The 25,051-nt window shown below is 41.9% G+C and overlaps 1 protein-coding gene across 2 annotated transcripts in view; it reads left to right on the top strand.

Annotated features, from left to right (window-relative positions):
• Positions 1 to 25,051, top strand: part of sema4c (sema domain, immunoglobulin domain (Ig), transmembrane domain (TM) and short cytoplasmic domain, (semaphorin) 4C) — a 112,733-nt gene that overhangs the window by 78,534 nt on the left and 9,148 nt on the right. For both annotated transcript variants that reach the window (XM_085474501.1, XM_085474502.1), the window contains exons 5-13: positions 5,476 to 5,538; positions 8,318 to 8,416; positions 8,763 to 8,859; positions 9,356 to 9,475; positions 11,024 to 11,175; positions 14,847 to 15,022; positions 18,058 to 18,202; positions 18,623 to 18,836; positions 23,739 to 23,854. In XM_085474501.1, the coding sequence (XP_085330627.1) occupies positions 5,476 to 5,538; positions 8,318 to 8,416; positions 8,763 to 8,859; positions 9,356 to 9,475; positions 11,024 to 11,175; positions 14,847 to 15,022; positions 18,058 to 18,202; positions 18,623 to 18,836; positions 23,739 to 23,854 (1,182 nt within the window). The remainder of the gene's footprint in view (positions 1 to 5,475; positions 5,539 to 8,317; positions 8,417 to 8,762; positions 8,860 to 9,355; positions 9,476 to 11,023; positions 11,176 to 14,846; positions 15,023 to 18,057; positions 18,203 to 18,622; positions 18,837 to 23,738; positions 23,855 to 25,051) is intronic.

A 25,051-nucleotide genomic window follows, 5' to 3' on the forward strand; every position in this document is an offset into this window, starting at 1 on the left:
ACGCCCCGGTACCAAAGGACTCACGAACCGGTACGGTTGGGGAACGCTGGTCTACATGGATGTGTCCTGGCCAATGTTCCCTCTAATTTTTCATGTGTCTGAGCGAACACACAAACTCCCTGAGCGATCCCTTGGACCACTGTGAGCGACATCAGACGTGTGCACTGTGGTCACGTCACCATCTAATCCATCCAAGTTACATGGTTTATTAAAATAATCAAATTACAGCATTTACATTTCTGTTAGTCTACTTTTAATTAACTGCTTTAGCCCACTTACAATGAAAATGTAAAAAAACCTAGTCATTGACCTGTGCAGTACGTTAACACTATTGGAAGTAAAAATAACTTGAACTTTTGAGCCTAAAATGATGACAGAGGTCAGTAATTTGCACCAGAGGTACACTTCAACTGTGAGAGACAGAATGTGAAAGAAAAATCCATGAATCCACATGGTAGGATTTGTAAAGAATTTATTCGTAAATCAGGGTGGAAAATAAGTATTTGGTCAATAACAAAAATACAACTCAATACTTTGTAACATAACCTTTGTTGGCAATAACAGAGGTCAAACGTTTACTATAGGTCTTTACCAGGTTTGCACACACCGTAGCTGGTATTTTGGCCCATTCCTCCATGCAGATCTTCTCGAGAGCAGTGATGTTTTGGGGCTGTCGCCGAGCAACACGGACTTTCAACTCCCGCCACAGATTTTCTATGGGGTTGAGGTCTGGAGACTGGCTAGGCCACTCCAGGACTTTCAAATGCTTCTTACGGAGACACTCCTTTGTTGCCCGGGCGGTGTGTTTTGGATCATTGTCATGTTAGAAGACCCAGCCTCGTTTCATCTTCAAAGTTCTCACTGATGGAAGGAGGTTTTGGCTCAAAATCTCACGATACATGGCCCCATTCATTCTGTCCTTAACACGGATCAGTCGTCCTGTCCCCTTGGCAGAAAAACAGCCCCATAGCATGATGTTTCCACCCCCATGCTTCACAGTAGGCATGGTGTTCTTGGGATGCAACTCAGTATTCTTCTTCCTCCAAACACGACGAGTTGAGTTTATACCAAAAAGTTCTACTTTGGTTTCATCTGACCACATGACATTCTCCCAATCCTCTGCTGTATCATCCATGTGCTCTCTGGCAAACTTCAGACGGGCCTGGACATGCACTGGCTTCAGCAGCGGAACACGTCTGGCACTGCGGGATTTGATTCCCTGCCGTTGTAGTGTGTTACTGATGGTGACCTTTGTTACTTTGGTCCCAGCTCTCTGCAGGTCATTCACCAGGTCCCCCCGTGTGGTTCTGGGATCTTTGCTCACCGTTCTCATCATCATTTTGACCCCACGGGATGAGATCTTGCGTGGAGCCCCAGATCGAGGGAGATTATCAGTGGTCTTGTATGTCTTCCATTTTCTGATGATTGCTCCCACAGTTGATTTTTTCACACCAAGCTGCTTGCCTATTGTAGATTCACTCTTCCCAGTCTGGTGCAGGTCTACAATACTTTTCCTGGTGTCCTTCGAAAGCTCTTTGGTCTTGGCCATGGCGGAGTTTGGAGTCTGACTGTTTGAGGCTGTGGACAGGTGTCTTTTATACAGATGATGAGTTCAAACAGGTGCCATTCATACAGGTAACGAGTGGGGGACAGAAAAGCTTCTTACAGAAGACGTTACAGGTCTGTGAGAGCCAGAGATTTTCCTTGTTTGAGGTGACCAAATACTTATTTTCCACCCTAATTTACGAATAAATTCTTTACAAATCCTACCATGTGGATTCATGGATTTTTTTTTTCACATTCTGTCTCTCACAGTTGAAGTGTACCTCTGGTGCAAATTACTGACCTCTGTCATCATTTTAAGTGGGGGAACTTGCACAATCGGTGGCTGACTAAATACTTTTTTGCCCCACTGTATACATATATATATATATATATATATATATATATATATATATATATATATATATATATATATATATATATATATATATAAGCTCTGACTTGTATTATGAGTATGAGGTCTGGTAGCTGCAAAGTTGTTGATTTTTTTAATGCAGCCAATGCGCTTTTAAACAAACATTTCAAACTATTTACAGAACAATCAGCTGTTCTGCATTAAATTTGATGCCACACAAATTATTTGTGCCACTCCAAAAGATAATTTCTGTCCACTATGAGATAAAGGAGAACAACAGCCTGATACCTGCAGTCCTGACAACAGGAGATGTATCACTCCTGTAACACCTGTAACATTCAGCAGTCGCCTCATTGTTCTGACACACACAACAAAACTATTGACTACAATACACACTCACTTCACAAGATTTGCGATAAATGTCTCAAATCTCTCACATCTCAAAACACCACCGTCACTCCTAAAACTTCCCCCCGTTTCTTAACAACTAGATGCCACGTTGCCATATCATTTTTTCATTGGTCGACATGGACAAATATGAAAGGGTGGGTTTTTGGTTTTGTTTTTGCTCACAGGCGGAGAGTGCTTTCGAGCATTTTCCTTATAAAACGCTGTTTTTACCGTTTCTTCCCGCAGTAAATATAAACAACGATAAAATTCAGGAAGAAAACCAAACATTGCATATATTTTTATCATAACTCTGGTTTTACGTGGCCTATCAACACAAAATCAAAACTGGTATAAAGTCCACACTTTTTCCATCAATTGTTCCGTCTTTCCTGCTCACATCTCCAATGGTTGTACACGTTGTCATTAACTTTGCTTCACTCCACATCAGCCACGCCGCTTTGCTAGCTAAAACACCAGTGTCGGCACAAACGGACGCTGTCATAGCCTGTCAACCATGTTGATTAGCTGCGTTGATACGAATGTGAATCGCATTATTGGCTGGACTATGGGATAAGGTGGCATCGTTCTAATCCCATACGGGAGCAGCCAGTCACTTACTGACTAACACCGCAAAACAGAATTGTTAAAGTATTAATTTTAATTTCAATTCAGGTTAGATTTTTTTTTTTTGTGCGCAACGCAGATTTTCTGTGCGCAGAGACGTGCACAGCTTAGAGGGAACATTGGTCCTGGCCAAACTGAAGGTTGGTCCTACACAACTCAAACTGTTGACATTGAATCAAAAGCAGGGGCGACAGGATAGGAACAAAAGCTGTTTTGTTTTCTGCAGAAATAATGGCTGTACCACAGCATTAACATCTAGATGACTTTACTGATAACAGATCATTAAAAGCACCCAAATCAACTGCCAGATTTTTTTTTATTATTTTCAATTATGAAACATCACATCCTTCCACCGCTCAGTTCACAGCTGGTCATGTTTTTGCTGGACATCACCGATTTACATGTTTTTGTTATAGTCAGTAAGGCTGTTATAGTTAATGACAGTTATTAACTGACCTTATATCCAAATATCGCCGTTTGTATGCAGCTATTCAACCAAATCTTTAGTTGTCCAATTTTTTTAAATGACTCTCTTGAAGCTGTATCATAGTTTTAAATAAACCAATTCATATTTTAGGATATTATTAGACATTCATTTTGCATAAGGCTGCCGGCCAGCTGTGCAAGGCAAAATAAAACGCTTTGAAGGGAATGATTGTGTAGCCCGCGTGCATATTCACCGACACAGGTTGTAGGACTTATAATAGCACGTCGGTGTGGGCCCGCATCTTAAATGGAGGTAACAGGTCAGTTCCAGTAATGTGCTATGCAGTTGCGGGGGAGGACAGGTTTGGAAAATTTGACCCATGCAGGACACGAGTATTTGGTCTTTGCAGACTGAAATGATGTAAGTTCTACATTTATTTGCATATAGAGTGGGGAAATGAAATCCAATCAAAAGTGGCCACTCAAGACACATGTGGAGATGCATTCTAATGCCAGGTGTGAACTGGTGTGCTTGGAGCTGTCCGCTTTGATCAGATCTCCCAAGATGCATGTTAATGCCAATTCTGAACAGGGTTTTAAAAGCTGCTGCACATCATTAAGGCAGTGCATTAATGTGATTTAGATAGGGTTTGTCTTTATAAGCCATTAGGTATTGGTGCTGAGGGTAGCTAGTACTACCATCTGAATGTATAGTTATTCTAATATTTAATGTGTTAGGGGGAATTGCAAAAAATTCTTGGGATGACTGGTGACTAATGAGGACTGGATAGGAAGCAACACTAAGCTGCTGGACTGGTTCATTTTAGTTGGTCTTTCTTTAGTTAAAGCTGCAGATCCTACAGGTGATATTTCATAGTCACTGATCTTGATGATTATTCACTTATTAAACCTTGACCACTGGAGCTCTATCATCTGCCTAGTGAACACAGAATATTCAATAAGGGCTACTAACACCAAAGTACATTTGTGAAACCAATAAAGAAACATACTTTTTTACCATTAAAAGCCACTATTGCTTTAACTTGTATCTCATTTTTAAACAGCAGTCTATCTATGCGTGTGTTTATATGGCAAAAACCCAGTTTGACTGCTGTTGGTTCAAATCCAGTCGAGTAAATCAGTTTAATTTTGAATATGCTGCTGCTCTCTGCCTGTAATGACTGGTATAATTATTTTTAATGGTGTGGAAACCTCTTAGTAAACAGAGTTCATACTCTGGATTTGTGTCCACAAAGCAAAGTTCAGCCACGTGTTACAGTTTCAAAAAAGTAGCTACTGTAAATAATTACCGACATTTATTTGTTAAACAGTAAGTATGGACGTATAAAGTGTGAAAGAATGTGCATGTTTCCTTTTTTTATTTGCTTCCCCCCTACATTTTTACCAAAAAAATGTACCTTTTGGAGGATAAAAGCCCACAGCTAGACAGGTAGTTTGTACAAGTGCATTAAATTTGAACCTTTTTCAGTCTGTCTTTGATCCTTTAAACAATGCTACAATCATCAGAGAATTGTTCCGCAGTAAGGACCTCAAGGCTTCCTACCTAACACAAATCACGTGTTTGATCGGGCAGGAACACGACTGCCAGGGAAAGAACCCCGTGGCTTTTCTCTGCACCGCCTGGGCAGCTCAGTTGGTGGATTGTTTTAATTAACTTTACTGTATCTTTAGCTCAGAACTAGTGTAATACATCTTTCTGAACTAGGCCTTTCTTAGCATCCAAGTGCATCTACTCTCATTAGTTCTTGGTAGAGATCATCTTTGAGATTTGTACATTTTGAACTATACTGTATTTGTCAAATATACTGCTTTTGTGAGATGGTGGTTGTTGCTATAGTTACTGCAGCTAGTGGTTAAGAATACAGAGCCCAGTGGCTGAGTTAGACAAAATGGCAAAAAAGGAAAGGACTGTTTTTTGCGGTACTGTGTCTCGGTGTGCACCTTATTAGAGACAAGTGAGGCAATTTCTTTCCCTATTTACAGCATGCAGTATGTACACAGTATATTACATACAGATAGACAGCACACTTACAGCTATATTACTTGTGGGCAAAAGGCAAATAACATCATTCCATCTGTTTCTTTCCTTTCTCCAGATTGACTGGCCAGCTCCGCAGGACAAGAAGAGGGAATGTGTTGCCAAGGGCAAAAACAACCAGGTAATGTAGAACTCAGCTGACGTGGCTGTTGGGGTTACCTGCCTTGCTCAAGGGCAGCGCAGCAGTAGTTTCTAAGACAATCATTTCTAAGAGCATGAAAACATTACTCACTCCTCTACTCACTCAATTACAGTTTATCAAACCGGTCTGGGATTTCAGACTGGAAAGCTTCCAGTCATTACATTAGCACACAGAGAACGTGCATCTTCCAGACAGGGTCAGCAACTTTTAAGGTGGTTCAGTGTGTGTGTTTTACGTTAAGCAACAAAAGAGATACTGAAGTCTTTCTCCAACAATGATGGAATGTTATGAAAAATTGATTGCACTGCAAGGCAACCTGCTTTTATATAACCCATTTTACAATTATGTTATAACAAACACAAGTAAATAAAACACATTTTGTTTTTTGTCAAGGGTTGAATAAAAAGATTAACAGTAATCCTGTACCTGTGTGGGAAAGTTACAGTACATGTAAACAGCAGCTGTTTAGCTTAGCCTAACACTAACAGAGGAAGTGGAGGGAAACAGCTGACATGATGCTATCTACTATTGTGTAACTGTGATTTTACATGGGTTATTTCTTACGTTACTAAGCAACCCAGTATATAACATGTCTGTGGTTTATTTCATATGAATTAAGTAGGCAACAAACAGCTAGCGTGTTGGCTAGCTAGCTGTAGAGGAGCTAACAGGTTGTTTCCAGGCTATAAATATGACAAGCTATGCTCACCTCTGGCTGGCCATACCTTTATATTGATGAAGACAGACAGACTGCAAACCACTGTAAAGCAATTTTTGTTGTTCTTGTTGTTGTTTTCAAGAGGGTGGAGTGCTAGCAAGGTAAATTCATCAACTCTATAATTGTACTGCACAGATCCCAGCAAGTGCCTAATAGCCTAGCACACAAAAAATACTAGATTTTCCATTCACCACAACTGGAGCACAGGCAGATCATTTCAATTAAAAATGTAGGAAGGTCATGCTGAAGGGTGCAGCCACCTTTGTCAGCATCCACCTGTTTGTAAAACTGTCCAGACACCTTAAAATGTAAACATTTAAGGCTTTTAGACAACTTAAAAAGGTGTATTAAAAAACAATACTATGTACAGTTGTTATGCAGAAGGAATTACTTTAAAAAGAGCATCAATTTTTGTACCAAACTGACAGATTGTAAGTATTTTTCCATCTGTTATAAAACTGGGCAACCTTGGAGCTATGGAGAAACTTCCAAGTGGCCACTAAAGGAACTGCAGTTTGGGGTTTTTTTTTACTTTTTTTTTTTATTTGCTTCTTCAGTCCCCAAGGTTTTCCATTATAGCGTTGTCTTCTTACCTATTTCTTAGCAAAAAGCTATTTTTAATACATGTATTTTTTCTTGATATGACATATAAAAGATGTAACACAGTAATCCCAAACAAACCTCAATAGGTCTTTTGGTTTTGAAAATTTTGTTACAATTATATTCAGCACTGTAATAATACTAAAATTCAGCATCCTCCAGTTCTCACCACCAGTTATGGTACATTTGTAAACTGTGTAAATTGGTCCCTGCTAGCTCTGCACTTTAGTCTCAGCAAAAACCTCTCACTGCTTAGGAAGCATGATCTGCAAGAAGTCATGTTAAATATTTTATAGAAGCACACAGCGCTTTTTGAAATAAAGCTAAAGCTTCTCTTGATCATTCGTAACTTTTGATGGGGTTTAAAGGAGTAAGGGCGTAATAGTTCACTGGAGTGCAATAGCAGCAGCAGTAGCACTTCTTTAACTAAAACGGCCTCCAACTGAAGTAAAAAAAAAAAGATATTTTTATATGCTTAGAAATTAGTGCAACTGGAGATTTAAAAAGACTCAAGCAATTTTAAATATTCATTAGAACCTAATGCATACTCAAACTTTACCTTCTGAAGATCGAAAACTCCTCTTTCCATAGTATGCTGGGCTGTGATGGGGAGAGCTGTAAACATTCCTTTTGTTCTTCATCTTTTATTCTGCTGATCTACTATCTACTATAAAAATATCTCACAGTGCTTTCATGTGTTAATTTACTTACTACGTAGGAATCACCATATGGCATTTAAAAATGCCTGTTGTTACATTTAATTGGTTTTCTTTTTATGTAGCATTGTAGTTTGATGGAGGACTATCTGCCAGACACATCTCATGCTACATCAGCGACCGCATTGAGCTGAAAACCTAAATTTAAAAACATCACATTGCTCATATTACTGCCTCGAGACAGAGATATTGTTTTGAAGCTCGTTGGAGGGCAAGATAAACTTGGTGTACTGATTTATTTACTACAGTAGAATGACTCATGTGTTAGCGTCTGTTTCCATTTCCATTCAAAGAGCTTTATTCTTCGTCACAGTGCAGACAATAATGGGCACTTCCCATGAATGATTCTGATATTTAGACACATATTTTTTAAATGTATCGGCATCTTTCTCATTTACTTTAATGATTCTGTTGTTTCACCACCTTGAGTGTATCCTAAATTGGGCACTGGACTGTCACGTTTATATTGACTGATATCAAAGTAAATCATCAAAGTAAATGTAGGCTGATTTTGCACCTTCTTAATACATGAATTTATCTGGAAGCATTTTCAAGTTTGGTGAGGATCCAGAAGAATTCACAGCAAAGCTTTGGAGTAAAGCTAAATCTCAGAGGATGTGTTAAGTATTCTGAAAGTCTTTGTGGTGGAATAGGTTTCTCCCCTTAGCCGAGGATAAAACTGCTCCGATTGCCTTGAAAATAACTCCTCGTCACTCTCTCACAGACCGAGTGTTTCAACTACATCCGTTTCCTCCAGAGCTACAACCACACGCTCCTCTACACCTGCGGCACCTACGCCTTCCAGCCCAAATGCACTTACGTGGTAAGTACACGTGTAGCTCCGTAGATAGCAAGTCACAGCGAGCCTGTGCTGACAGGTGTCTACTTGAGATTTCTGCCACCTGACCTGAGGCAAAGACCACTGTGTGACAAAATAAAAATAAATGCAATGGAAAATAAGCATCTCAGGCAAAGGTTAGCCCAACGTGTGAAGGCCCGTGCGCGTACACGTGCACGCATATCGTGTGACATTGATGCAACAAGACAACATGGCGAGCTGTGAAGATCTGGTCCTTGCAACGGACAGACAGACCTTGCAGCTGTGCAATGTAGGTCAATACGTACTGATGATCCTCATTATGTGCGTGTGAATCTTTGCACGTTTGCAGAATGCAGATTCTTTTACCCTCAACGCTGCAGCCCTGGAAGATGGGAAGGGAAAATGCCCGTATGATCCCGCCAAGGGGCACACTGGCCTTATAGTGGGTAAGTATAGCCATGTATATATTCATGTGTGAGGAATAGTAGTAAAAGTTTTTGGATCTTTCTGAACGGATTTAGGATTGTTAAAGAATCACTTTATCCCAAAAAGCAAGACAAATCCCATTGACTTCTATTATCAACAAAAACACACAGTCAGCTTCTGTTGTTCCATCTCAGCAGTTTGTATACTGAAGGGAACAGCCCCGCAGTTTTTACAGCTCTAAAAGAAGCATTAAATGTCCATCAAATCTCGACAAACTGCTCATGCAGAATTTCCCATCTGTTTTCTCGCCATACTGTTGCTCTGAGAGTCCAAAAGTCCAGTTTAACTTGCACGCTGCATTCCCTTCACTGCGGACAGCTTCAGTGAACCTACAGGCGCCCATTCACCGTCCTGCATTTGTGTTTCCCAGCTGAACCACTGACCCTCTCCCATTGTAAGCCGGTACAATAGTCACTAAAAAAGAATGAAACTAAAGCTTGCATTTTGTTGGTACAGATAAGGAGCTGTACTCGGCAACACTCAACAACTTCCTGGGTACAGAGCCAGTCATTCTGAGAAACCTGGGCCAACAGCATTACAGCATGAAGAGCGAATACTTGCCTGCTTGGCTCAATGGTAAGATTTTCTTTTTTTTTAATGAACACATAAGGCAAAGAAGAAAGAAATTATGAGCCCAAAGCTGAAGAGGAAAGACAGGGTGGGACGAAAAAGAGAATAGCAGGAGCAAAAGTCTTTTGTCCTGGGAGATTCTCACATGGATCCGGCTGCTGAACGATGCTTCAGATATTTAGCAAATTCTAAATAAATTCTAATATACCAGAAAATATTACATTTTCTGTTAAAAGTCAAGCCATAATCTGTAAATTAAGGCTGTAAATAAAAATGTGGAACAACTGAGACCAAATATAAAACACAATAAAGATGAACTACACAACAGGTTTCTGCACACTGTTAGTCTGTTAGTCTTGTAGGTAGTTATTTATATATGTGTAAGAAACCCGCTTTTCATCCTGTGTGAATCAATCCCAGCTGCTGTGTTCAGAAGAAAGATGAAGAAAAATGTCAAGTCATGCATACTTTTGTTTGAATTAAACTATAATATTCAGTCTTTTTCCCCCAAGTTACAACATTACTGACAAATTAAACTTGTATTCCATTTTTTAAAAATCACAATAGAGGGAGATAACATTCACTTCCTTTTAACAGAGTTTCATAAAAAAAAGAGCAGGAAACATGCAAAAGAGCAAGAGAAAGAGAACTGAGTTGCAGGAAATGAAGACCGCGCCTGGGCTGCAGCGAAGGACGTTATCTCTTGAGGGGGGGCTGAGTGGGGGGAGAGGAGCCAGGCACTTGGACAGAATTGAAGAAGAGAGGAGAGGATGAAATCACAGCAGGAAAAAATATGTGATGGAAAGACAGATATGAGGATTGCTGATGAAAAGATTGAGGGACTGATGAGGGGAACGGAGGAGGGAGAGAGGGAAGAGGAACATACAGCTGAGGCAGGGCTTTGGACTGATATGTCCATTCATTATTCATGCTAATACAGAGCTTTTATTAAAAAGCCGACCTGCAAGGAAGCAAGCCTCATCTTAATTTAAGCAATTCTGACCAGCCTAAAAGCATTTAATTGACCTGGGTTTCAGCTGAGAGTTGTAGTGCACTGTGATGATTTAAAAGGCGGCTTCAGAGGCTTTAATACTGAAAACACCAGTCCATCTGGGGAACCACGGTGTCCTTGCAATTTAAAAAAATACACGTTTGCATAAAAATTGTAGAATTGAAAGCCTCCAGCAGCTCGAGTCCAAAACTGTCTGTATCTGCTGTTGCACATTCAGAACCTAATGAGGAGTACAATCTGAGAAACAGAACGGTGTCTAGAGAAAGTAAAAACGCGCATGCACGCAAACACACACACACACAGAAAATGGACCATTAACAAAAAGGTAGAGACACAGAGAGTAAAAATGGCCAAGAAGAAGAAGAGCGATGACAGAAAATGACAGAAGACAAAGAGGTGAGAAAGGGTGTCAGGGAATGAAATAGAGGTGTCAAGCTTTTGTGCTTACACCTGTTTTTGTTGTGATTCAGTCCTGCAGGGCGAGGCTGTCTCCGTGTTTCCATGTAAATATCTGATTCTGATTGTGTGTGTTGCATGTGCAGAGCCTGACTTTGTGGGCTCAGCCCTGGTGAGGGAGAGCAGCGGCAGTAAAGAGGGCGACGACGACAAGATCTACTTCTTCTTTACCGAGCGAGCCATGGAGCTGGATTGCGACACCGAGCCCAACGTGGCCAGGGTGGCTCGCGTCTGCAAGGTAACGCCTGACGCAGCGGATAATCAAAACGGATCCCAGAACAGATTCAATTAAGAATCTCCTAGTAGCGCCTTAACCTGGAACCTGTGGGCGTTTATTAATTGGGAAAAACACAAACTCATTCAAACAGTAATCAATCTGTAAGTGCACAGGGACGGATTTGACTGCAGAATTGTAGTTTCATGCACACTTGACTGGAAATCAGCTGTTTTCCATTTTCTCCAGCTGTTTTGGCAGCTGTTTCTGAGCACTTAATAATGTGAGGCAGCACTTGCTAACAGTTACAGGCTTCAGCTGGAGGCGCCCATATAAGGAAGCAACCAACAGAATTGATTGAAATGATAAACAGCATATAGAGTAAATACATCGACTATGCAGAGTTTTCCTTATAGGTACAAATTGGAAAGTAAGTCTCTCCTGGTTGTTCACTCAGATGCATTAGCAACTCGCCACTCCTCCTAGCAAAGCAGTGATGAAAGATTTATACCTCCACAATACCCTTAACCCAACCTTGTCAAATAAAGAGTAGTGGTCAAATCTCATCAATGACTCCACAGCAGCTCATGTTGTCATTGGTGCAGCATTTAAACTGATAATTAATTATGATTAAATTTATGTAATAAAACCTGTTCACATTGATTTTGTCATTAGTTGCCTTTACCAAGGACTATACTCACAAACTACAATGAGCCTGAAGGTAACAGCGCATGGATCAGTGTTAGATATATTGCTAACATTAGCTAATTAGCGCTTGTCTTTGCTTTGATAATGAAGAATTTCTTGTCACAGTGTCACAGAATTAGTGACTCAGATAGACCACTTTCTCGGGTATATATCTGCAACTGCTCATTAATGACAATTATCTAGTCAGCTAGTCACATTGGAGCAATTCAGCGCATTCAGGCATGTTGGCATGGCCGAGACGACCTGCTGAAGTTCAATTTGAGCATCAGAATGGAGAAGAAGGATGATTTAGGTAACTCTAAGCATGGCGTGGTTGCTGCAGCGAGACCGGGTGGTCTGAGCATGTCCATCCCTTTACGACCACAGTGTCTCAAAATCCAAATGGCCACCTTTGGGATGTGGTGGAGATTCTCATCATGGATGTGCAGCCGAAAACTTTGCAGCAACTGTGTGATGCTGTCGTGTCAACAAAGAATGTTTCCAGTATCTTGTCGTTGAAGAGTTAGGGCAGTTCTGAGTGCAGAAGGGGCTCCAACCAAGTACTACTAAGGTATAACTAATAGAGTATCTGGAGAATAAGTATTTGGCTGCCTGTTTTTTTTTTTTATATGCTTTCATCCCGATGGCGCTGTGTTTGTATCACAAGACCTAAACATTATAAAAGAAGAAGTGAGTCAGAACTGCCTTTGTAATGACTAAAAACCAGAGTGGATGCTGTATGAAGATCACAAGTGCCCAGATTTTGCAGTTTGTTCACATATCTGTTTATCTTCTAGAACTGCTTTCACAACACAAAACTGAGCGCACACAAATGAGTAGCGAGATAACGTGGGAACCACATCTGTTTACTTAAATGAACTTTTTCTTTAGAGGCTTAAAAGCTCAGTAGCAATCATAAAACCTCCAGCTCAAGCATCAAGAGCACATTTAGTCAATGCCAAACCTCCCAAGCAACCGGCATACAAGTTTGAATTAAACAGCATTGCTCTGTTCATGTGCATTTGAAGTTTTCATGATCATATGAACATGTTCTGCTATAAAAATACTGAAAAAACCCACAACGTCTGCACAAAGCCAGCTGTCGCGTGTTTTTGTAACAAGAGCAACAGAACTTCAGCTCACTGCCAGTTTACTAACAATGTGCTACACCGAGACAGTTGCACTGACATAGATGTATTTGGTAATTAATGCATTAATTTGCTTAATGAATGGCCTCATTAGGACAACTGATTAGGTTTGATACACCACAGTGATTATGGCCAGACACAGACAGAGGTGATTTCTGCTATGAGGCGAGTCGACGAGAGTTGAGACGTTCAGTTACCGTTACAGAAGTAGAGTGTCACGTTACACTTACTTATGCTGCCATGTAATCTTAGCATCTTTTAAACCAGGCAAACTATAAAAGCTGGAGACAGATTGCTAATAGTCGATGGAGATGTATGTAATTTAGTGTTGAATATATGCTCTGGTTTATGGGAAGCGCCCTTTAATGTCTGCGAGGATGAACAATAAAGCTCTCTGAATGAAATTAGAAACAGATGCTGTTACATGATGTGTACTACAGCAATGAATAATTCAGCACATTCTGCTTATACCCCTATTACAGCAGGAGCACAATATCTATGTCTCATTGCTATAAAATGAGCATTTTTGTGTTTTCCTTTTTCTTTTTTTCACATCTGCAATCACTGAGGACAATAAAAATGAGAGGAATGAGGCAAATGCGTCTCTTTTGTGCCCACAGAGCAATACAGAAATAGACCGCTCGTCAATATAGATTCCATTTTTATTGTAAAAGTTAATATTGTTAGTGCCTTTATCTTCAATTTTCTCGGGTAGACCTGAACGTCTCAGGCTATAAAAGCTCTTTCAGATCCTTTTTTCAACATGACAGAAGCTCAGTCAGCCAACTGATGCGAAAAAAATTTCGTATGTATATTCAGAGTAATTACAGTGTATTTACTCGGATGATATTTGGCTTTTGTGGGGTGAAGGCGAGGCCAATGAAATGCAGAATTCGTGGCAGCCTAACAGGAAGGAGAGAGAGAGGCCAGCCAGCTCAAAGCGAGCCACACAATACTTTGTCACGGTAGAGTTTTGGTGTGTCTAAGAACTAAAACGTATTCAGTGTTGTGTGTGTAACAGTGGGCACCATTTGGTAACCATGGCGATACTTCTACATTCAGCATGTGACTGTGGGGCTTTTACCCGGATAAGAAAGCAGAGGGCTGCTGTGTTGGTATCCTCTGTTAAGATCGTTAAATAGACACAGTAATCATCCCACAGTATTTCCACTGCTTCTGCAGACTTGTTATTAATTATCACGTACAATCGCTTAATAACAATCAATAGGAGTCGTTTCTTGATAAGCTGCTGGAGCCATCAGAGAACCTGCGTACATACAGGGAGTGCTATACTAAAGTAAAGAAGTAAAGTTTAGTATTTAAAACTAAAATTCAAGAATATATTTTTTTTTTATTTCAAACAGGTAAAAAAAACAACTCTTTGGTTTTAATCAGCTACTTGATTAAATATCAAGTGGAAACTGAAAAATCCTCTCTGAACATGTTTTAAAACGATTAAAAATAAAGTACTCTCTTTCATCGGATCAGGTCAGATCGAGTCTTTTAATCTTTGAATCTTTGAATTTCTATTAAGAAAAGAAATGCCATTGTCGGTGTACGTGCACTGAAGTTTTCACATCACATCAGCTGGATCTGAACTAGGCAAAGCAAGTATGCTGTCACAAAGTGACTGCAGTGCTTAGTCTTCTTAAAACGAGATTAAATGTTTCTTGCTTCAGAAAACGAATATGAAATCCGTCCACTGGTCCCAAACCTTGCTGTTATTCGTATTAAGTCGTATTTATGTTTATATTAAAGTGTTACTGAATGCAAACGGTGGGTTAAAAAAATAAGCATTAAAAAAATCCTAAAATAATAATCGTTAGTCATAAATAAGATTTGATTTGTGCTCTCTCTCAGGGCGATCTGGGTGGAACCAGGACCCTGCAGAAGAAGTGGACCACCTTCCAGAAAGCCCGGCTGGAGTGCTCCCTCCCAGAGCGTCACGTCTATTTCAACAACCTGAGAGCCGTCTTCACCCTGCCGGGGCAGGACTGGCGGGGGACCACCTTCTACGGCATCTTCCACGCTCAGTGGTAAGTCGGAACGACAGCGGTGCAAAAGAGACCGCAGACATCACTTTGTTTCAAATTAAAACCCAAATAGATGTAAGTTAATTGCCACATATGCTATCAGCTGTCATCTGCCAACCTGTCAGCCTCTTACTCAAACCAATGGTCACTCTGAGAGGATGGCTCTAATTAAGTACTTTGCGTGATTAGGTATTTCCTGCGTAATGAGGCCTTTAGCTGACATTAATGTGAGTTACTTTGAGAGAATACGAGTTGAGTGTCCCTGAAAATGTTTTACTGTTTTTATTAGAGATTAAACGTCTCGTGGTTTTAATTTAGCTTTGAACAATGGTGGGTGCATTTTCCAAACATATTACATCAGCTTGTCGAGCATTCATTTTCACGGCAAGACAAAGGTCTTTAAAATCATGCATGACTCCAAAGTGATCGGTCCAATCAAAGTATTTATATATCTTGTTTTAGCAACTGCTTTATTTTATAGGAGCAGAAATCCACCCTGAGTAAATCAGATGTCTCGTGAACACACCGTGCTGTTGTCCACTCGCTGCTGTTCCATTTCAAACACAGTGGGATGAAAATTAAGTCATTTTGAGCGCAATAATTAAACTACAAACTGTTAATTAAAAGGGTGTTGACAGTCATGATTCAGCTGTGAGAAGTTACTCCAGCATTATTAGCGGAGTAAAGACGGCTGTTTGTTGGGCATCACGGCAGCGTGTTAATGAGCTACTAATCAACAAAGAAACTGGAGCGAGGGCGGAAGGTTGTCCTCAGAAAGTTGGAAACGTTCTCTGTCTCCAGGCAGCGCCCTTTGATGTGAGTCTTTTGTGCTCTTCAGTAAGATATCATATCGCAAACTGAACCGGCTTTGAACTTCCAGCTTTGTTTCTTGCTCGGAGTTCCTTCTGCTGCTTGAAAAGAAAAAGAGAGCCTAATCCCCTCGTTCTTTCTGTGTGTGACTTGCTGGGGTTTCCTTAAAGCCCCCTGGCTTTGATAGAGATAACATTAAGATAATTGGACATTATGTAAATGATGACTCGGGAGCTCAAGCCATAATGTGACTGAATAGGGCTGCGTTTTAACTCGCTAAGACATCGGCGCTGTCCTTTGGTTGTGACGTTGACCTTATAAACCCGCAGCTCTGTCACACATTAACAGGAGGAGCACTGTTCTGAAATGGAAGAGGACATCGCATCATATGACTTCATGAACTCGGCCTTTCAGAAAACAAAACACACATTGCAAAGAAAAAATGGAGAGAGCGTTTAAAGCTAAATAGCAATATCTGTAAATTCGGACTTTGCTACTTTTCTGACTTGCTCAAACTTGCTCTGCATCTAAAGGTCAAAGGTCACTCTTTCGAGGATGCCGATGTTCACATTTTGGACAGAGACGACAGATGGTTTGAAAGAGGAGTGAAAGAAGCCGTCTATGTCCACTGTGAACGACCATCTTTGAACAGAGGGCGGGGCTTACAACACCAACTGTCTGCCATCTATAATCCAGTTTTGAGATCCCTTCTCTGGCGCCTTAACGCCCACTCGCACCCTGGGTCATTTGACCTCAGTAAATCGCATCATAGGGTGGGGCCAGGTTTCACAGCGGGTTCACCCAAAACCTTTGATTGTGGCCATGTCCACACTAATACGTTTTTGTTTGGAAACGCATGTTTTTCTCTCCGTTTTTGCCTTCCGTCCACACTGAGATGGCGTTTTTGGTCAAAGAAAACGCAGCGTTTTGAAAAACCTCTCCACAGCGGATACATTTGAAAACGCCGTTTTCACGTCGCAGTGTGGACCGCGACACCCGGAGCCTTTTTGAAAACGATGACGTATTCTAGTCAAATGATGCAGTCATGTGACCAATTAAACAAAGACAGCGGAGGGCATTATACAGCAGTTGTTTTGTTTGCTCTCAATTTTGACAGCCCTATTAAAGATTAATATCAGTTTGTACATGCTCCAGATAGCACTTTTGCAACTTTGTACTTTTGTCTTACTCGCAGCAACAACTCCTCATTGTCTGGCCGATTAAAAAAACTCAGTCATTTTCCAAAGAGCCGGAAAGTAAATAAACAGCAGACAGAAATGACACAGGTTGAATTGTCTTACATTTCACTCATGCGTAATACAGGAACGTAGCGTTTTCGATGGTTGCAGTGTGGATGAACAACTGGTCGGAAACGCTTGAAAACAATAGTGTGGAGCGTTTTTAAACGAAAATGCTGTTTTCAAATTGATCCGGATTAGTGTAGCCGTTTTCACACCTTGGATCATGTGATTAGGTAGAGGATCAATAGGGGGTGCAGGACCCTTTTGGGGACACTCCCACAGGGCTTAAATTTGTTTAGAACTGAAGAAGCTTCTCGGATGAGAGGTGAAACGTCTTCAAGGAAACTTAAAGAAGTCCAGACGCTTTTCTTTCCAAGCTCCTTAGATTGCTCACAGTTATATGCCTGTCTGTCAGTGCCTCAGTTTGAGAGTGGAATTAAAAAACGAGTGGAGGGGGTAGTTTCATTCCGGTGAATGAGCATGGAAATTAAAGATATTCGTGAGATATCAAGTAAAAGTATAATTTAATGTGTCTGTGTCAGACGTCAATACCCAATTTGAGTCCCACTTGGATGTCTGAAAATGTGTTGGGGAAAAAAAAAATTTTGAAGAGCTCCCGAATCCCCGACCTCACCATTAAATGAAATGCATTTCCTGAGTCACGGCACTAATTGATGGATTTCACTGGCGTATGAAGGAACCCTCGTACATGTGCATCAATTTGTGCCTCATCATGGAAACAGTGGAGATGTGTCAACAAATCAGTTTTAGACCATACATTTAATATCTATTTACTACATTGTGATTACCGGGAGGGTCGTTTAAAAGCAGCACGCTTCACTGCCTGGTATTTTTGGATTCTGCTATTTTTAAACGTACATGTTCACATCCTGTTGAGTGTGTCTCGCTGACTTGTACGACAGGTAATTTGTCTCGATTATTACTGCCACACATCACCGATTCCCCCATGTTGCTGCCATGTTCCAGGGGTGACGTGGACGTGTCAGCTGTGTGTCAGTACCAGATAAGTAACGTGAAGGAGGTGTTCAAAGGGTCCTACAAGGAGTACAGAGAGGCGTCCCAGAGGTGGGGACGCTACACGGGTTCTGTCCCCACACCGCGGCCGGGATCGGTAAGAAACTGCCCATGTCAATGTTTAAATTTTTGATCAAGTTGTAGACAGCTTCACAGAGCAGGAAAATAGTCGCTATGGGATAGTTAAGGAGGGAGGGAAAATGGGTGATGTGGCGTAGCTTGGAGGCCAAGGACATAATGATCCAGCGCCACAGGAAAGGAAGGAGAGGAAGGGGTGTTAGCAGGCGGAGGTGAGAGCCAGTGCGAAGCAAAACTGAAGAAGAGGAAGGGGTGGAGGGAGGGCACTGGTTTGTAAGCCAGTTAACCGTGCCAACCTGTATCAGCTGCAGCTAAGAAGTTTCCTCCTCTTCCTCTTTCTCCTTCCTGGCCCTCTTACTTTCTCCTCATATCCTTCTCCCTTCCTTTCCCCGCTTCATTTCCCTCCCCTGTCCCTCCTTCTTTTCTCTCTTTACTGCAGTGTATAACCAACTCAGACAGGGAGAACGGCTACAACAGCTCCCTGCAGCTGCCTGACGCCACGCTCAACTTTGCCAAGAAGCACCCTCTGATGGAGGACAAAGCTCTGGGCCGCCTCCTGCTGCTCACCAAGGGCGTCAACTTCACGAGGCTGGCGGTGGATCGTGTCAGCGCCCTGGACCAGAGGCCGTACAACATGCTCTTCATCGGCACAGGTAATGAATCGTGATGCTGGCATGGGTGTTTGGCTAAAACACTGATGTTTTTATTGGGGGGAAAACGCATCACCAATCCTGTACACTCCCTCCTCAGAGCCTATTCCCACTGCTCAACTGTTTACACTGCACACACTTCTCCCATCCCTGGCACTTCAACATGAAAACTCTGATTGCTTCCATTGCTACACTTAAACTGAAGCAATAATTCAAGTCTTTTAATGCCCCCTACCCCTCCAGCGACTTCTCGGCTGCTTTCAGCGCTTCCACTTCAACTGTCACTTCAGCTAATTTTTGCTCTTTAACTAACGGCCCGAATGCTGTGACATTTCAACTAGGGCTGCTCAATTAATCGAATTTTAATCACGATTACGATCTGGGCTTTCAACGATCATTAAAAATGACTGAGCCGATTATTAGCCCCTCCCTCATTTATCCGCGACACCTTAAAGGCCGGTCCGTGAAAATATTGTCGGGCATAAACCGTCCGTGGCGCAAAAAAGGGTGGAGACCGCTGATTAAGAGGACCCGAGGGAAGCTCGGAAAGCTAAGCAGAAGTTATTTGGAGAGGAGAGTGACTGCTGTTGGTTGAAAAGAGAGGTAAAAAAACTTCAGTGGTGTTGCACACTATTTTATATTATTTTTTTAAAGTCATTGTTAACCCTTTAAAGCCGGTCAGAGCAGCACGCTCCGTTTTGCGTAACTATTTTTAAATCCCTGTAGAACCGGAACCGTGTAAGCTAGCGCAATAATTTGTTTTGCATATGAAACCGGAGGAGTTGTACTTACATCTGATGCCATCAGCTTGTCCTCGGTCATGGTTTCGTTCCACATATAGCTTTGCAAAAATTGCATAAAAAGCGCTTGCAGGAACAAAAACATAATATTCCAGAAACACGCTTTGCCGATCCATCAGCTGTTCGTAACACTTCCCACAGTGAAATGATGCACATGCTGTTTTCTTTGCAAATTTGCATCATAGGATTGTTTTTTGTTTTTCCTGCAGTATATAAAAACTGTATCTCCAAAATAAAACTATGAAGACACTCAAAATAAATTTCCTGTTGTTGTAAACTATTTTTTGCAACTTTATTGTATTTAAAGTTTTGAGGGATAAACCTCTTAAATTTCTCCAAGTAGAAATATATGTAAACAAAACAAAAGCGATTTTCAATATTTTTTGTAGTTTATTGCACTTTTTTGCAATTTATGTAATTACTATGGACTTAATGCATACATATTATTAAAATATGGGCTATAACAGTTGTATTGATGTATAGCAACTTGAAATGCTCCCACAAATGGCACTACAGCATGTAAAAAAAATAATATGAGCTCTGGTGGACTTGGTTCTATAGTACCCGTTGCCTACTGGTGGTGGTCAGAGGGCCCGGTGGCGCCAGTGTCAGCCAGCCTCGCCTCTGTCAGTGCGCCCCGGGGTGGCTGTGGCTACAATGTAGCTTGCCATCACCAGTGTGTGAATGTGTGTGTGAATGGGTGGATGACTGGATATGTAAAGCGCTTTGGGGTCCTTAGGGACTAGTAAAGCGCTATATAAATACAGGCCATTTACCATTTACCATTTAGGTCTTAAAGGGTTAAATAAATATCGTCAAATAATCGTGATCTCAATTTCAGTGAAAATAATCGTGATTATCATTTTTGCCATAATCGAGCAGCCCTAATTTCAACTGCAGTCGCTGCTTCCATTCCCACTGACACGACTATTCACAGCTCGCCGCCCGTCTCCGCTCACTGCGGCGCTAGAGGCCAAGAGAGCATCTTGCTCTGGAGCTTCAAAAAGAAAAAAGGCGATAAAGTTGAATCATCGTCTTTAAGCAGACTGCACAGTGTTCATGATTTATGATGTTTCTGTTATTTTTTTGACCCCCATCTGTAGAGATGGGGTGTTCTCAGCGGGCCGGTGAAAATATATGACATGCATAGAGTGTTTGTCATAGAGATAAGAGCTTACGGGCCGTGGCAGCACAGAGGAACAGGTACTGGCATAAGGTACGGTAGCACGAAAACAACATGCCATCTGGCCAGACTTTAGCTGAGTTTCAATTAGGGGCTAGATTTGCATGCTGAGATCTGTCTTCATGCATCAAAGGAAACGTCTACACACCCGCGACTTAATTAATATCTCCAGTCAGTAGCCATTGGGCCCATACGCAGGTGTCCTGTTTTGGATCAGAAATCAGCCCGCCCTCCCGGAGCCTTAATCCTGGATAATACACATCTAATAGCGGATTCCAGGGAATGTGAATTTGAATGCAGCCCATCTCATGAATGGAAAGACTCCCCTACTTATCATTCAGATCACTGCAGAGACAGAGTGACTGGGACAACACTGACAGTGTGACAACAGCGGACTCGGGGCTTCTCTGCTGGCAGGCGGTGAGGCCAGCCCGGACACACACATGGCCGCTGCTGCTGCGACACAAACACACACACGCGCGGGCGCTAGCACCTTGCTAATGGACACACACAGATATGCACACTCACACTCTCTGAGGCAAGTGCAGTCATCCCCGCTTGTCGTGCTTCACGGCACAAACTCAACGGGGCCCTTGGCAGACGTGCGCTCGCAGTGCCAATTGGGCTGCGGGCTTGATTAGCTATTAGCGACGGCATAGCGACAGCTGATGTGAAAAAAAAGAGAGAGAGAGAGAGAGGAGGAGAAGTGCTTGACAACACTGTTTTTAAACGGGGGGGAAAACAGGCTGTGGGATTGAGGGATTAGCCGACACTGGTCTGTGACGGCGTGAGAGGCGAGTGCGGTGATATGCCTTCTGCTTGCTATGCCTGTATGTGTATTTCCATCTCTCAAACCCCCCTCTGGCTGCTGGGTTAGCTTTTCGCATTATCTGTGACAGTCTCGTAATCAAGAGGACCTAAGAAGAAAGCGCATGTCAGCACGTAATACACACACGCACGCACACACACACACACACACACACACACACACACACACACACACACACACATCAAGGTCACCCCACCAGCTGTGCCTGAAATACCTTTCATCACCAGGGATCTAAACTTGTTCACAATGCCCTACATGAAAGGAGCACAGGATCTCCTCTTCCTCTTCCTCCAGCATCAGCTCCCCACACACCACTTAAAAAAAATAAAATAAAACCTCTTCAAATGCTGTTACCCGAGGTGTTGAAGGGCCAGGAGCACCTCCAGTCTTTTAAATTCATCTGTAGTTTGTTGCTGAGCTGGAGCTCAGTACGGCAGATGGATGTTCCAGCAAGAAGATTTCCTTTTCGTGACCTTTTCAATCACAAATTGATGTCGATGAAAACGATTGATGACACTCTGGCTTTGCGCATTAGTGATGCACGTTTTTCTGTTGGAGGGAACTTTCTACTCGTCTTCTGTTGCTTTTTTTTCCAGCCAATATTTTTAAATTTAAAATTTAAAGCCTGCATATATCTTAAGGTTTTCAAAAAAAATGTTCTGCACAGCCTTTGCACCAAACACCAAACCAAACAGATTTGCACGACAGCTTTGCACCTGCAGGTTCACATGCTAGCTAACACCAAATTGGACCAAACTGAAAGCTGATGCTGAAGGCAGGCAATCTCGTGAGGGAGAGGTGTGGGACTGAGAACTTCATTACTGAGTGAAAAGAGAGGCCCGTGTATCCATTTGCTGCGAGACAGTATCAGTTCTCAAAGAATATATTTGTGTCAGGTTTTTTCTTACACAGTCTACACAATAGCAGACAGGAAACAGGCAGAAAGTTACTCAACTGGAAAGAAGCATACCTCAGAATCGAAGTGTTTAAACCAGAACTACAGGAGGCTGTAAAAGCAGCCGAAACAATTATGATACTTCCAACATCTCCATGAAAAAAATAAAAAGGGGATGTTGCAATATAACAGCCTTATGATCGCGTACTTTGTAGTTAAAAGTGTAGTTAAAGTGCACAATTTTGTTGACTGGTCAACAAAACCTTCACATGCGCAAAGTTACACTTGAAGATAATGCAGGCCTTGCATTTTGTATTCAGTTAAAGCATGTCGGTATTGTATACATGTCTGACCCTTGGCGTGATGCTGATGTGTGGCCCGTAGCGAAGCTGGCCTTGTTTTGAGTCACACCAGGAAAAGCCCAGGTGTAATTAATAACACCACTTAGAGCTGCACTGAGGTCAGCTGCTCCATTTACGGCCTCTCTCTATTTGTATACCGGCTCCTCAGCACATCAGAGGGGCAAGGACATATGATCAGTGGTGTTAGTTTAGTTTTACCTGTTTTGGGGGGGGGGGGGGGTTCTTGCCACAGCAAGAAAAAAAATGCCATAAAACCTTAACTGTTGCCTTGCTAGCTTTTCAGACACTCAGCATGAACCAGGAGCAGTTGAGCAACACACTCACTGTGTCTTTGGCAATCAATAGTTCATGAAAAAAGTGTTTGCTGCATAGGTTATATTTTTGCAGCTTGTGCTTTAATATTTAAATTGTTGGCACCAAAGGAGTGCCTGTACATTATCATATTTCATCATTAATATTTAAATGAGCTCCTGTGCGTGTGCGTGTATGTGTGTGTGTGAATATATTAGGATGTCAAATGTTGTGCAGTCACAGGTGATTGTGTGCTGATATTTAAACTGATGGCTATGCAGTGACAGGTGCATGGGGTAATTTACTGTAACATATCGCTATGGTACAAATGAACTGGAGCGCTGGCGCAGGTTTATTTTTGTAAATATTTGCCAAAATTGTATGATTTATATTTAAATTCCCTGCTTTGCTGTCAAAGGTGTGCTGGGTGTTCTGTGTTGCAACAAAAGTGCACCAAAGTAAACTCGATTGAAAACTGCCATGTGAATAGGACAGAAGTAAAGTGAGCTCAAATCTTCTTCGTCTTCTTCCTCTCTGTGCTGCAGCGGAGGGCTGGCTGCAGAGGGTGGTGATCCTGGGTTCAGAGGCCCACGTGATAGAGGAGATCCAGCTGTTTGAAACGGCCCAGCCAGTCGACAGCCTGACCATCTCCCACGCCAAGGTAAGAAAACAACAACAGGATGTGTTTCAGTTGTTGCTGTTTTTACACGTGAACGTCCATTCACACAGCCCAGAGAGACCGCTGACATGTGAAGTGAAGAAAAGGGATGAACTCACGCCAAATCACAACAACAGTTTCCTCAATGTGCTTTATATTGTAAGATAAAGACCCTACAATCACACAGAGAAAACAGGGAAAATCCCAACAACCATGGCAACTGTTTGTGGGTGAGATATATTAACAAGGGAACACTTTGTCTTCTAAGTTAACGTGTTAGAAGCAGGAAAAAAGGTGCAAGTTTAAAGATTTGAGTTTGACAAGGGTCAGACTGTGATGGCTGCCCGACTGGGATGAAACATCTCCAGAACTGCAGCTTTTGTGAGGTATCTATCCAAATGGCTCACTGATAGACACGGGGAGCAAAGGCCGGCGCCTGTGGTCCAATCCAACAGACGAGCTACTGCAACTCAAGTTGCAGAAAACTGATGGAAAGACATCAGTATGCACAATGCACCACACTTTGTTGTGTATGGGGCTGCATGGCCAAAGAGCAGTCACGGTGCCCATGAAACCCAAACTAGGAATAAAACAGCACATCTTGACCATCTCTGGCTTAGCTGTGTCCAGTCCTACTTAAACCCTTAAAAATAAAAGAGTTACTAAATGCTGTGCAGTCATATTTATGTTAGCGATAGCCGCTCACACTGTGAAACTGTGTTTCCTGCAAGGCATTCACAGTACTACACTCGTGTTGCACGCATGAAACATGCTGGTAGTTTGAGTGTTGCTCGAAGCATCTGACACCTTCCTCAGCCCCAAGCCGTTAACTCATCGGTATGTGAAGTGGGCGTTAATATTAATGTAGGATACAGCCCCTTAATTGGAAAGGTGTGGAGGAAAAATGTTTTTAGGTGTTGCCACATGCCGCGCGCTCGCTGGAACACGCTGACACCTCGAATCGCTCCGGTGCCCCTTTAAAACACTCGGCTTTCATTTAGTTCAGACTCAGATTTAGATTAAAAACATGCCTTCAAGGACCAGTGTGTTGGATGCAGTAGCACAAATGAAAGACAGTATTCACAGTTAGTATTCAGTCCACCTGTAGCTTCCTTTTCTGTCTCTTTAGAATCTCTTCATATCGTATCAATTAGCATCTCTGAATTAAAATGGAAAAAGCAAAAAAATAAATTCTAAATT

Source organism: Copadichromis virginalis, linkage group LG12, assembly GCF_057382275.1.
Source record: "Copadichromis virginalis isolate Kocher_CV1m ecotype Utaka linkage group LG12, C_Virginalis_male_GT1.1, whole genome shotgun sequence".
Taxonomy (NCBI): Eukaryota; Metazoa; Chordata; class Actinopteri; order Cichliformes; family Cichlidae; genus Copadichromis; species Copadichromis virginalis.